We start from the raw sequence: 14344 nt of genomic DNA, 5'->3' as shown, positions 1-14344 counted from the left end.
CAGGAGTTCAGTACCAGTTGGGTTGATGGATCTTCTGAACTGTTACAGGTAGAGGTAGGGACTGGTCTGAACAAAGCTCAGGCTGCCCTCTTTTCTGCAATGAAACCCTGAACTGTGGCTATGCAACCCACAACACACTCTGGAGAGTGGTAGGAAATTATAGCTGCCTTTCTGAAGGATGTGTAGAAATGTGACCTGTTGTTCCCAGCAACACACACGCCACCCTGTTCTTTGAGTCCATGAACAGATTGCACAGAGCTTTCCTTTAAAAAAAAAAAAAAAAAACCAACAACACAATCTAACAACTCTCTGACTTTGGCAGAACTGCTTTCCTTATTTTGGTAAACATTCCTTTTGTCCTCCAGGGAGACTGCAGTTGTGCCAGTAAAGACAAAACTGGAATACAATCCCTCTTGAACACAGAGAGGCACTCTTTCTGCTCTATATGGCTTGAAAGAGTCACTGCTCCAGGCACGTCCTGCTGTACCCTTCTCACAGCTTCGCTCCTGCCGCATCCTTGCTGGTATGACAACAGGGTGAAGGCGGGTTTCAGGATTCATTCACACACTCCCTCATTTCTAAGAGCCATCATGTCAAACAGTTGTGAAAGTGGTAGAAATAAACAAAAGTGAGCTGTGGCTGGGATTTTCCCATTTGTGGTTTGATATGGAGAGAAGAAAAGAAATGCTTTCCAGCCACAACAGATTTTTTCTTTTGTTTACTATCAGCTCCCAATTCCTTTCTTCTCAACTGATGCTGCCCCTTCCTTGCTATGGTCTGAAGTCCTTTGCTGAGCCCCAGTGTAAGAGGAGAAAGGAGAAAATAGGAGAAATCACCTAGCTTGACTGTAGCTCACAGAAAGGGGAAAATCACTATATGGTTTGTGTTGGCAGCAAAGGCTATATAAGCCTTTTCTCCAAAAACTGGCTGGGCAAAGTGCTTGGGAGTGGACCACAAAAGCAGTCATGGCTTGGGAAGGGAAAGGGATACCTGGGCCCAGGGGGAAGCAGAGGCATCAATCTGATGTTCTGGCTTCTATAAGAAAAATTCTTCACATCTCGAGGAGCAAACCCAGTCCTGAGAGTTCTGGATCTACCTAGGGTCAGCTGCTCTGTGGGACCTTCCCGGTCCTGCTTTCCCTCCAGTGATTGTAAAGCACTTCAACAGAACTGAGGGGAACAACCTGATGTACAGGAGGGGAAGAACTCGTAACAGGCTAGTCCTACAAACCCCTTGTAAATCCAGCCCATCTCCCATGCCCTGATCTTTGTAAATGTCCCTATGTCTTTGAAGGAGTGTATTCACTTAGTCAGGGATGGCCTGGGAGAAACACATCACCTGCAAGCAGCTCCACTGCCCAAGCCATCTGCCATCTATTCTGCTCATCCTAGGGCAACCACTGTGGTACAACAAACACATTGCTCTATAAGATCTGTATGAAACTGAGGGGCAGACCATAGCAAAGGCTCTGAGTCTGTGGAGCAGAGTTGGGTGGTGCAGAGGAAATGGGTCGCTTTGGGGAAAGAAGAAGCTGTTCACGTAAGGTACCTTCATTTGTAAACTTCCCATATGACAGGCCCTTTCTGCTAATATTCAGTGCAGAGATTGGCTTTGGGGGCTACATCTATGTTACCCTTAACACACTGGTGGAGGAAGCTGTGAAGCTGCTCTGGCTGGTAGGTGAGGGCAGCTCATGATGTGCTGGTCCTCCTGTCTTCACCCACCTGGCACAGGAGCTCTTCTGACCTTGGGACCCTGCCCGCAGCTCTGCAGTGCTCAGCATGAGCCAGCCCATGCTCATTTACTGCTTTTCACAAATATAGCCAAGCTTTATTCTGTGTGGCCATACAATTACTCCGCCAAGCCATAGCTTTATAGAAGGCCTGCTACTCAGATGGGGCATGTTTGTTTGTAATTCAATAAGATACTTTAAAGTAATTTTGACATAAATTGTTTGTGATACACACCATAAAAGAGCTGTAAAAAAAAAGAACTGTATCAGGAGGGTAAAAAAAAATCAAATTGTTTTCCCTATGTGCAGGAAGGCCTATACACATACCTATCATGTACAATGGCCATTATATCCCCACAGCTGTTAATAGATGGGAACTAATTAGACAGAGATACAGCAGTATGTGCCAGTGGACAGTCTGGCGATGTGCTATCAATATACCACCCATTACTGTATCTTTTCCTCCTGGGAAATTCAAAGTATTATGCCATGTGTACAGCTGTGCCCTATTTGTAATCTAAGCTTCTGGCCTGGCTAATCACCACCCATTAAACTCTCATTTTCTTCAACGAGTTGTGCATTTTCCAGATCAAACCCCATGTCGTAATCATGTAACAGACTGAGCTCAGAAATACATCTGTGTACAGTGCTGGAGGTGAGGGACAGGCAGAACTGAACTGCATAGGTCCCTTAAGCCTCTGAGATACTTAAGAGACAGATATGTTTAGATACACTTTTAACAGATGTACTGAAAAATAGATGCCCCTTGTTCCCAGGAATCCTGCTGGGACTATCAGCTGCCAGGGAGCCTCAGAAGGAATTCTCAGGAGAACATGATGCAGGATGACAGTATTTCTGCAAGAACGTGCATCATCCCATGGAATTTAGTAGGGAAATGACAGATGTCAAGGGACTGCTAATTAACAAAAAATCATTTATGGCAGTGAGTAGATCAGTGGTAAGTACACAGGGCTGCAGGGTAATTGACTGAGGTTCCTGTCAGTTTCAGTCCTGAACAAGTCTACAGACTGGTGTCTCTACAGAACCATGGAAATGATGGCCCTCAGGAGGATTTGAATGGTTATCTACAGCATCACCCCCCACAAAAGCAGGGCAGCTCTCCTTTTGCCCTTCTGGACACATCTCTGTCTAACCAAAAGTGAATTTGGCACTTTGGATTCCTGCCAGTCAAGATGAGACCGCCTGTCTGTTCCACACGACAACCCAGGGTCATACTACATGGGCCAGATCTGATGTGGTCAAGCAAAGAATGGCATTCAGGGTGAATTCAGCAGCGGATGTAGCTATAACATGCATCTGCAAAGAGCTGTGCTATGACACAGCCTCGTCCCCTGCACATGTGAAACAATCATCCTTTCGGGGAGGCATCAGAGAGACCAGTTTTACAAGTATGCTTTCCACCTAAATCCACTGCTGAAATATTCCTAACCCTTTGACTCTCAGCCTTTGCTCCTCTTTTTCACTAGATCAAAAGACTGGTAGCCAGAATATTGGGTTGTAATTTGCCTCTGTTACTGAATCAGTTGAACTAATATCATGAATTTAACATCAAACATTGATGAATTTTCATAATGGCCTGGTAGAGTGAGTACCGTTGTCCCTCTGCTTCTGATGTGCCCAGGTTGTGGGGGAGTCAGCAACAGACCCTGAAGGGGTACAGGGAGAGAAGAGGTAGATTTTTCTGGGATTTTTTTTATCTCCTCAGCTGAATTAAACTTTATTACTTGGACAAATAATTCTTACTAAGATGTATTTAAGCAAGATGTTTTATTATATAGTCATACATTATTAAATTATTACATAACACCACTCCTATAGGAGTCTGGTGCTTAGATTCTCAAGAACTAGTTGGCACTGGCAAAGTGTCTACATCTGCTTGCAGAGAGTAAACTGTTGTCATTAGTTTTTAAAAAAACATACAAAAACATTTTTCTGAATCTTGGCTATTCCACTCCCCAACTTTTTAACTGTTCTTAGTGTAACTTGATCTGGTAGTACATCTTTAAACTGCAAAATCTAAGGTCTCCGAGCAGTCAAAGGACAGACTGTACCCACTGCCCTTTAACGGTAAGGAGAAGCTGCCCACACTGCAGTCCCCTCTGCACATCCCACCTCATGCTGGTGATGTTAGATGGAACCTTTACCTGGCAAGTGTCTCATCTTTTCCATCCGTAACAGCTACAAGGGCTTGCTTTTTTTTTTTTTTTTTTTTTTTTTTCTTTAAGGGAAAAAAAAATAGCTCCTCTAAAAGGAAAGAGGAAGCCAGAAATTTCGTAGCATCTCAGTCCTGCCCCATGATGCTTCTTCCTGTCTGTGAATTTCCACCTGCCCCTTCTGCATATATAAGGCAGCACACGTGGGGTAGAACTGTTTAGTCGCCTGCCTCCGTCCAAAGGATTAGTAGCAGTGGGCAGTGATGCTGTTTCTCCTTTCCTCTGCAGTTCGCGGGAGGTGAAGGACCTCTGGCTGGACTCACTCCTTGGGTAAGTACTGCCCGGGATAAAATCTATGGCGTTGTGGTTGAAGTTGGTGGAGTGCTCCAGAAGCAGCTGTACAGAGATGCACAAAAATACAGATGGGGGAGAGGTGCGCCCACTACTAATTGTAGCTCGTGGGCAGAGCTGACTGACTTGCTTAGCCTTCTGTTGCAGATTAACAACCATACGTTGCTGTCACCACTTGCTCATTTTTCGCATGGATTAAAAATAGAAAGCTGCTTTTTTTCTGTTTTAATCAAGAGGTAGATAGGGCAGCAGGACTGAGTGCCTTCCAGAGAAGGGCTTTATGATTGACTTGTGTGGGATATCTTGCTCTTTCAGAATTGTATTTAAATGTCAGACTGGCTTGCAGGGGAGGAAGGCAAGAAGGGCGCAGTTTTACAAAGCTCTTTTCTTTGTCTGTTCCCTGTTCAATAAACAGGCAAACAAAAGGACCAAAGGAAACCAGAGTGTCCAGAGCTCTCCCGATCAAACTCCTAATGAAAGTGTTAAGCAGCTGTAATACCGTGAGTATTTTTATTGTTTCAGCTCTGTCAACAGAGTGATTTTGAAAAGCTCTGATTTCTAAACCATAGCATTCAATTATTTACGTAGTGTCTTTGTTTTCTTGTCTAGTCAAAGACACTAAATGCTGGGAACATGGAGAGTCTGATTGAGTGCCAGTCGGAGGTAAGCAGCTGCTACATTTCCCCCCATCCTTCTTGGGTACTGATGTGAGATATTTTAGCAAAGTGGGGGTGGACCCTGTAGGAGCTGCCGGCTGCCTACCATTACCCACGAATGGGCAGAACCCTTCGAAGGCAACTCTGTGCAGCACCGTGCAGAAGGAGCTGGGCATCGCTGTGAGCAACAGCACATTTCCCAAGCTCCTGGGCAGCTTTGCTCAGGAATCTGGCAGGCTCCGAAGCCGTCAAGGCTCCCCAGAGGAGTTTGGGAGGAAATCTCCAGTGCTGGGGGAAGGCCCAGAAGAGCAGGCTGTGTCCAGCTGTGGCTTCTCTGGGTCAAAAGAGCAGCCTAAAAGGGGTTGTGACCTGCCAGGCAGGTTTGGGGTGATGGCTGCAGGCTTTACCACAAACCCCTCTATTGGGCAGTGAGGCAGTGTCACTCCTGGACCAAGGCACCTCTTCAGCAGGTGTTGGACTTGTTCTGGTTATTCCCCAGAGCCTCCTACAGATTTCTGAGCAGCTGCAACGACTCGCTGGTGGCCCTTGCTGCTGGTGGCCCTTGCTGCTTGTGGCTCTTGCTGCTGGTGGCAGCTCTGTAAGTCTTCTTCTCTGTAACGCTTCTTGCAGGCTGATGCCAAGAAACGCTCAGCACTGGCCCCGTCAGATACTGCAGATGGACTTTGCCACTCAGCTGGTGAGTTTTAAAAGCAAACTGTGGAACTGACTTCTTATGTAACGCTTGCAAGTTGGCACTTCTGCAAAACCACCCAAAACTGCCCACTTCACCTCCCTGAGAACAATCCATAGTCCTCAGCCCCACCCAGGAGACCACGCGCTAATGACTTCTTTCTCTTATGCTCAGTGGCAGAGGTGACAGTGCTGAGTGCCAGAGGTTTTGCATCCCTGTTTCCTTGTCCTCAGAGCCACGTTTCATTGGGTTCCCAGGCAGCAATGGGAAGTAAATGTGCTTCTTTCTCACTCGAGCATCACCACTGAGGTGTGGCACCGCAAGCGAGTACCAAGTACCACTACCAGCGGTTTCATGCCAGAGCAAATAAACCCTCTCAGCAGCAGCAACAGCACTTGTTTTCACTCGCTATGCAAAACCTCAGCACCTGTAAACAACCCACGGGAGACCATTAGCAAGTCAGGGTCAGATTTGGAGCAGACCATCATATCAGACCATTTTTCAGGAGTAACAGAAGCTAACATTTTATATGACACTATAATGTTAGGTTATTTTCTCATAGTTTTTAATCCCTCCCTACAAAGGACTTGTGCTAAGCCACAAATATATATCCTGAGAACTTTTCATCTGTGTAAGACAACTTCATTGTGGAGTAGAAGGCAAGTCCTTTATAGGAAATATGCAGAAAACAACTCCTTTATAAAGCCTTTTAGCAAAAGGATCCTTCTCTCAGCATTTCTGAAAGGGAAAAAACCCCACACTTCATACAATAGAACCATCATCTCCAAATTTCTAACACACCCTCCTCTTTAAGATATGCAGATGAAAAACCCGTGCTAAGAGATTTCTGAGCCTGAAGCCAATGAGGCCCTACTGTAATGCTCCCATCCTCTGGAGCAAGTATCACCTTCCACTGGCTGGCTGGCAGGGGCAAGCACTAGTTCTAGCAGGACTCCAAAACTGGCAGAGCTGGAGCAGTGTGTTTTCATTTCAGTCTGTAAAAGAGTCTGAAAATCAGGAGCCCCTAGCCCCTAGTTCCACTCTTGCCCTAAGGCTGGGGCACAACCAGGCTGTGTAGTGAAAACTGTTGTCATTGCCAGCTGCCCAAGTGACATATCTGCCTTAGATAGTTATCACAAAAACCGCTGCAATATCAGAAATCTCTATAAATGCTGTTATTTCTGTGCCCTGTATGTTCCCACTCTCTAAGAAGAAACAGTGACTAGAATGTAAAAAAAAACCAAACCCAAAACAGGAAAGGTGGCGTCCTTAGAGGGATGGTCAGAGTTTTACAGTTTAGTCAGTTGTTTCCTTAGTAACCACTTAGTTGTTTTTCAGCTTCTTCGGTTAGAGTTGTTTCAACATACATCTCTGCCCTGCACACAGATGAAATGCTGCGTAGCACTGTTTTTTTTTAAAAATTGATTTTTTGCTTTCTTTTTGCTTGCAGCAGATGGAACAAAGAAAAGAAAGAAGGTGATATCGCAGTCATTTACTCTGAGACGAAGCTCTACCAATGGGAATTCCCCAGGGCAGCTAGACTCCGGTGCCAAAATCTCTCTGTTTGGCCAGCCTCTGGCAATTATCTGTGGGGAAGATGACACACTGCCCCAACCAGTCCAGGTAAGCAAGCCTGGCGATACAGTTATACCTCTGGCTTCCAACATGAGGCAGGATCCTTGTTACTTGTGCTGCAGCAACCAGGAGATGAGTGATTTTGGTGTTTTCCCTCCACACATACTTCTGATAAGCTCAGGGCCCATCCCAGATGTAGAAAGGGTCAGGTCTGCAGGTCTTGTCCAGTGCACCCAATGTTTGCTGGAAGTTACCTTGAGTGGAGACAACCCAGAACCAGGAATAGGATGAGAAGATCGGCTCTTTAGTATAAACATAAGTATAAACTTCTACAGAAGTCATTTAAGTGAATCTTTCAGCAGCATAAACTTCCAAGGATTTCTGTATTTCCCTGAAAAAAGTGTTCAGCTATGGACTGCCACTGACAAATACCTAAATGCTATCTTCTGGATAAAAATGGTCTTGTGACAGTTCTCCCACTGAGCCGGCTTTTCCAATAGACAGGCTTTTGTATCTTCTAAGCAATATTTGCCTGGCTTGGGAGGCAAGGGATTTGAACTAAGACTTAAGTCATTCCTTGTTTCCTTCTGGAAGGAAGCAGGGATGACTCCACTGAAGTTAGTGGAACTCAGCAACTCAAAAAGAGGGTGGGTTGGGGGAAAATCAGGTTATTGCCCATGTAATCTACATGGAGCAAGAACTAGATACTCACCTAATTAGAGCACAGTGTACCTCCAGAAAATTTTTCTTCTGTTTCTAAATAAATGAAGGACCTTCCTTCAGCCAATTAACTCTTCTTCCATTCCTGTCTTTTTTTTCCTGCAGGATCTCCTAGCTATACTGTATATGAAAGGACCTTCTACCGAAGGGATATTCAGAAAAGCTGCCAATGAGAAAGCACGAAAGGAGTTGAAGGAGGACCTAAACAAAGGCAGGAATGTTGATTTGAAAAGCAAATCTGTGCACCTGCTGGCAGTGGTCTTGAAGGTGAGCTCCCCTGACCTGCAGTGGTGAGAGGATACCGCTAATCTACACAGGCCCACTTCAGTGCTCAGAGCTGACCTAGGTGGAACTCCAAGCTAAAGCCAGAGCAAAGCCAAACTAAATGTTTCAGGCTTACAAAAGTTTGGCATTTTCCTTTTCCACCTGATTTTCAGTCCCACTTGTTGTGCTGCTGATTTCCTGCATGCCCACAGGAAACTCACTTCATCCTTCTCCTCAGCTTCCTCCCAGGGAGGAATACTGAGATTTATGGGTGAATGAAAAGCAGCTGAGAGCTGGGTCCTGTTGTTACCCCAGTGCAAGCGTACTTGGCATGTACTTTTGCACTGCACTGCTTTGCCAGTGCTGATGGTCAGGTAGCTCAAGCCAACCTGTCTCCTAGTGAGCCCATGTCACAGTGATGTTCCCTCTGCGTTCAGGAGTAGTGTCCAAAGCCTCATTTAAATCTCTTGGCCTTGCAGGACTTCCTACGAAATATTCCCTCCAAACTCCTGTCAGCCGACCTCTATGAAAAGTGGATGCAAGCTCTGGAGAAGTCAAGCAAGCAGGAAAAAATTGAAGAATTGAAAGAGTAAGTGTTGCAACAAGGAAGTTTTGCAACTAGTCCCAGTGAGATAGAGTGGCTGGTAGAGGCCAATGATGTATTTCAAAATTGAGTCTCATTTAGAAGCCTGTCATTTATAACAGCTTGCTATTGCTTCATGGGGCTTGGTTTAGAGGGCTCTAGCATTAGCTCTTCCTGAAGTTATTTGAGATTGAGCTACGAAATGGCTAGCGTATGAAGAGGAGAGAGGCTGCAGTGTCTCAGCTAATGTAGTCACGGTGCTGTGGGACAGGCACTGCCAGGGAACCTTCACATACCCTGTCAGTGAAGACGGGCACGTGGGGACCACTGCCATGTTTTGCTCTTTAGAAAGAGCAGATGCAGATGCTGACTGGGAGTGCTTTGAAAGCTCCGCAGCACAACCACAGGCTTTCATGTGCCTTTGTGAAGCCTCCAGTGACATCTTCTGATGGCATTCCATCTACTCAAGGACATCGACTGCTTTCATGCTTGCCTTCCAGTCAAGACCTCATCATTCAGTCAAGAACTCATCATTCACGATCTTATAATTAACCACACGCTCAGCTGCCATTGGGGATCTCTGAATGATACTTCTGCTAAGCAGTGAAAAAAGCACACGCATGGCTCTTTCTGAAGGAAGGGTCATCTGTCTGAGTGTAATTAAGACTTGCTCAGACAAAGAAGCAGGGGCTGATGCACTATGAGTTAACGTCACATTTTGTTTGTGTTCATTCAGGGTGGCTGACAAACTGCCTAGACCGAACCTTGTCCTGCTCAAGCACTTGCTTTCTCTGCTCCACCACATCGGCCAAAACGCAGAGACCAACAGGATGGACTCCAGCAACCTGGCCATCTGCGTCGGCCCAAATATGCTGAGCCCAGAGACGGACAGCACGCTCCCACTGGAAGTGCAGAAGGAGATGAATGACAAGGTGTGTTGAACTCATCAAGCAGCCACTCGCTTCAGGGCACCTCAGCGCCATCCATAGGGATCCCACTGCCATTGCAAAAGCTGAACAGCACCCCTCCATACCGGGGGTGCCCCACAGCTCAGGTGCCGGCAGTGTGATGGACAAGGCTGCCCCTCGTCTCGCCTCCTCTGAGCAAAAGTAGCAGTTGTCCTGCAGCCCCCTACGTCGTAGCGCAGCCCCGCAATACATGCACGCAGAGGGCAAGGGGCACCTGGTGGGCATTGCCACCCACAGGCCCTCTGGACAGCGAGGCCAAAGCTGTGGCTGATGGTGTTTTGTCCATATGAGGGCAGATGAATTTGACTGCAGCATCAGGCCTCATCCTCCAGAGTGGACTGACTCACCCTCTGACTTTAGGCTAGGATATTGGCAGAAGCCACCCTGCTCTGTGCTGCCCTTCATACAAAGACAGCAGGCAGGGGCAGGAAAGATTGTTTGATAAGTTTTCAGCCCTTTTGACTGAAATAAACTCTTTTCTGTGTTCTGTGTGCAGGTGACAGTGTTGGTTGAGTTCCTCATAAAGAACTGTTCAGAAATATTTGGGGAGGACATTGCCTTGCCTGTCTGTGCCTTGGCTGAGGAGTCACTGGAGCACACAGACGGCTCCACAGGTATGAGAACAGACTGGGGATGTCACAGACTGGGGCTGCTGGGCTAAATTCTTTAATCTGATATGGGAATACATCTGTGGAAACACAGAGAGTTGTAAGGGGCTTAACACACTGTTGCAGTGCTCTCTTTCCTTTCATCCTCAGATCAATGAAAACTAATAGGTCTTTTCTCCCCACAGAACACCTATGTGCTGCTCAACAGACTGACTCTGCCTATGACAGTGCAGATCCTGAAGCTGAAGGCAGCCTCCATACCTCTCAGATGGAGCAGCCCAAAGGGAGGAGCACTAGTGTGAGCAGGAGATATCCAACATGCATCTCTGCCCCTTCACTGACTAATACCAGAAATGACATCAGTACGATGGACAGGAGGTACTCAGAGCCAGACCTGTCCTTCCAGAACTGCCTTGAAGGCAGGATAAGGAAACAGAAGCTAAACAAAAGCGAGGACAATTTTCCAATTCAGCAGAAACAGCTAGGGTTGGAGGCACTGGAGAAACGGCTTGCAATCTTACCTTCACAGTTATCAACAGACTCTCTACCCAAAACATCTTCCAGTTGCTCACTGGAGAGCTCTGATGGCTCAGTCTTCACCAGCTCCCCAGTAGTTTCACCCTCTAGTCCCAAAAAAACCTTTTTAAATAGGCCCCAGTCCTTTTCCACCAAGGCCACCGAAGACTGCAGTACGCCAAGCAGAGAGATCAAAAAGCATTCCTTGTCATTCTCTTTTGCAAACCGCAGGAAAACACTAATAAAAACCCAGAGTTGGGGGCCTGGAAAAAATATGGGTTTTCAGAGAGACAGTTTCACAAAGGAAGATCAGTTCTCCTGCAGAGTTGTCCAGGAGAACAGCCCTGACAATGACAAACCATTGCCTGCGGCATATCAGCAAAGGCCCCGTCTCAGGTCAGCTGATGAAGTGTTCAGAGAGGTAGACCAGAAGAATCCTGGAAGACCACCCTCTTATGAAGAAGCTACTAAAAACTGCTTGGCCACTCAAGTTCACTCCCACAATCTCACAGTTCAAGCTATGAGATTAAAGATGTCAAACCAAGATGCTTTGCTGCCTCATCCATGCAGCAGCTGTGCACAGGACGCAGCATATACAGCTCTAATGGACCTACCCAGTGGCAGAGTTTCTGCAGCAAAGGATTCTGATGTGAAAACTGAAACCCTCAGTGTCAGTGTGGGAATAAACTCCCGTGTGAGTTTACCTGTGACCCCAGGAGTTTACCGATTGAGAGCCATGTCTGAATCCTGTCAAAAGAAGAAACTTGAGTATGTAGCTCGGAGGTGCAGCCAGCCAGTTTTTGAGGTAGACCAGATCCAGTATGCTAAGGAATCCTATGTTTAAAAAGCCTGTCCCTCCTCTTTGCACTGTACAAAGTAAATATTGTAAAAATAGACATCTTGCTCATCCTTTGTAAGATTTTACTTTCAAGAGATCAAGAATAAGCTAGTTCTGCATGAACTTTTCTTTCCTTGAGGCTCTCCTGAAGTGTCTGTCAGCATGATATGTCACATTCTTTCACCACAAGAGGTGGTCGTGGGGAAGACCTGTGTATTATGTAAAAAATGTAAGTGAATATGCTGTACATAACCTGTTGTGGGAAAACTAGTTAGTAATTGACAAAGTGTTGTATTTGTATCCCTGAAAGGACAATTAAAAGGTTGGCAGGTCCAAAACCTGTCCCACCTTCCTTTCCTTTTCTGCATGGTCACAGACTCCATGCCATCTGTTACGTGTGTCTGCACCAGGCTGGTGCAATGCTTTGCTGCTTTTCTGCATTAAAAAGTGGGCTGGCAGTTGCCCTAATTGGGGAAGAGCTGTTCTGTCATCGAGGCCACTCCAGCACTCTTCCATAAATGCCCTGCACCTGCTGCCATTCCCTCCTCCTGTTTGCTGGTGATGAGAATGATCTGACCACTAACCAGCACTAGTGTTGTATACCAAGCTGGGTTTAGAGCCGCTGAAGCCCTACAAGGTCATTATAGGAATGTATCAAATAAACCTCATGTGGCCTGAGGTGCTTTTCATCTAAATAAACTGGACAGGCTAAGCAGAAAGAAAATCTTCAGGTTTGCTTTTACGAGGGGAAAAAAACCCAAACAACAAAAACTCCTGTAATGAAACATTCTGGATACCTGCTTTAAATAATTGTTAAAGCTGCAGCTCATTTAAAAAAAAAAAAAAAAAGGAAAGGAAAAGACAGAAAATATCAGGTGGTGTCCTTATAACCTTGTAAAAATGACTGGAAGTGCAATGTGTTTTACATGTAGGAACTTGTTTTGGTTAGCACTTACCTCCCCTTTTATGGCTCAGCATAGCCTTGAACCAGGAGTAGGGAGACTTTTGTTTTTCTCATGTGTAACTCCACTACAATAAAACATTTTTCTGCATGAATGTTAAACTGTCCATTGTCTGTCTTTAAAACATGCAGGCCCTACATGTACTGTACCTACTTTTATACCATTCTACAGGTATTGCAGGTCTGCTTGAATGAGATGGCATATCTAAGCAGCAGTATCACTACTATTGTTGTAAGAGGCTGCAGGCTAGATTCTAAGAACAAATCCCTCTCTGTCAGAAAAACAAGTTACACTGCCATGTAACAGCAGTTATCAGTGGAGAGGGAACTGCAAAGAAGTGATGCTGCTCCAAAAGCGGAGCAGATTCAGTAGCATACCAGCATCTCGGGTATGATGTTTTCCGGGTGTAGGTGTTCACAGGACACAGAGAAAGAGGAAGGAGAGTACCTGACTGACAGGAGAAATGATGGGAGAAGAACCATACTGGTAGGCTGCAACCAGAGAAAATGCCACCTCACCCAGCTCCCTAAGCAGTGGCACTCTACTTCCAAGCAAGCTGAATGAGAGGGTTCTGCTGCAAGCTGCAAAAGCATTTGCCATTTTCTGCATCTGCAACTCCTGAGTCACGGATGGAATCAGAGAACAGGTGAGACTTGAGATCCTCCTGTCTAACCCACCTGCTCAAGCAGGGTCAGCTACAGCACGTTGCCCAGGACCATGTCCAGACAGCTTTAGAGTATTTCTACAGTTGAAGACTGCAACATCTCTGGGCAATCTGTTCCCCACCTGTTTGACCACCCTCACAGTGAAAATGTGTCTCCTTGCGTTCAGGTGGAATTCCTCCTGTTTTAATATTTGCCCATTCCTTCTTGTCCTGTGTTGAGTGAGAATGACAGCTTGCTTTTGTAAAAAACACAAGCGTCTTGCCCTCATGGCAGAATGAGCATGAAGAGGTAATCCACGTGCAGTTGAAAGGCTCAGAAGCCACAGAACAGAAAACACAAACTTCAAAATGTACTCAAACGCCACAGCTACTTCTTTTGTAAGTGGCTCATTCTTTTTGATTGTGACAAGACTAAGGATCCCAAGAGGAACTGCTCATTTCCTGTCCTGTAACCACAGCAGGAAACACAGGGAGAGTAAGAATGGTGGCTTCACCAGAGATGAAGAGAGTCTCTCTTTAGGTCCAAGGTGTCCTAAGGCCGACAAAAATCACACTCAGAAAACCTACCTGGGCTCTAAATATTCAATATAGATGAGCCTAAATCTTCCAGCTCCTGGATGAGAAAGCCCATTTGGAACTCTTGTAAGGCATTTCAATAGACAGAAAAAGGGAGAAGAACTCTATACATAGTTAGTGAACAAGGGGTAAGGTGAAGGAGTTGTATAAAAGCATGGCCCAGTCCCCCTCATCTTGCTCTTGCATTCCTTCAAGTCCAGGAAACACCATGATTAAAGCAAATCGGAATGTAAATGTACCCCAAGATTTACTCTCTCACTGACAGATAACTTTTGTCTTCCTCCATCTCTTAAGACCTGCCTGATTAGTCAGCATTACTTTCATGTCACATTACTCCACAGAAGTGATTTCTCTTCTATATAAGCACTTAGGAAATCTAGAAAGACTAGAATGACATAGGAAGCAGAGAGCTTTGCTTTAGCACTTACTCGCCTGCTGTCAGCTCAGAAAACTGTTTTATCATACT

General features: G+C 45.8%; 1 protein-coding gene across 3 annotated transcripts in view; it reads left to right on the top strand.

Annotated features, from left to right (window-relative positions):
• Positions 1 to 12726, top strand: part of TAGAP (T cell activation RhoGTPase activating protein) — a 55989-nt gene extending 43263 nt beyond the window's left edge. Inside the window, exons 3-12 of one of the 3 annotated variants that reach the window (XM_074924514.1) lie at positions 4195 to 4236; positions 4673 to 4757; positions 4867 to 4920; positions 5544 to 5610; positions 7058 to 7227; positions 8005 to 8166; positions 8643 to 8752; positions 9483 to 9678; positions 10211 to 10328; positions 10508 to 12726. In XM_074924514.1, the coding sequence (XP_074780615.1) occupies positions 4731 to 4757; positions 4867 to 4920; positions 5544 to 5610; positions 7058 to 7227; positions 8005 to 8166; positions 8643 to 8752; positions 9483 to 9678; positions 10211 to 10328; positions 10508 to 11682 (2079 nt within the window). In that variant the 5' untranslated portion in view covers positions 4195 to 4236; positions 4673 to 4730 and the 3' untranslated portion in view covers positions 11683 to 12726. Of the gene's footprint in view, positions 1 to 4194; positions 4237 to 4672; positions 4758 to 4866; positions 4921 to 5543; positions 5611 to 7054; positions 7228 to 8004; positions 8167 to 8642; positions 8753 to 9482; positions 9688 to 10210; positions 10329 to 10507 lie in introns of those variants that run through there. The other 2 variants (XM_074924521.1, XM_074924530.1) reach the window with 2 other exon arrangements.
• Positions 12727 to 14344: the final 1618 nt, after the last annotated feature.

Source organism: Athene noctua, chromosome 1, assembly GCF_965140245.1.
Source record: "Athene noctua chromosome 1, bAthNoc1.hap1.1, whole genome shotgun sequence".
NCBI classification, from domain to species: domain Eukaryota; kingdom Metazoa; phylum Chordata; class Aves; order Strigiformes; family Strigidae; genus Athene; species Athene noctua.
Note: the sequence above shows the minus strand (reverse complement) of the source record. Positions and strands in the feature narration are given on the sequence as shown.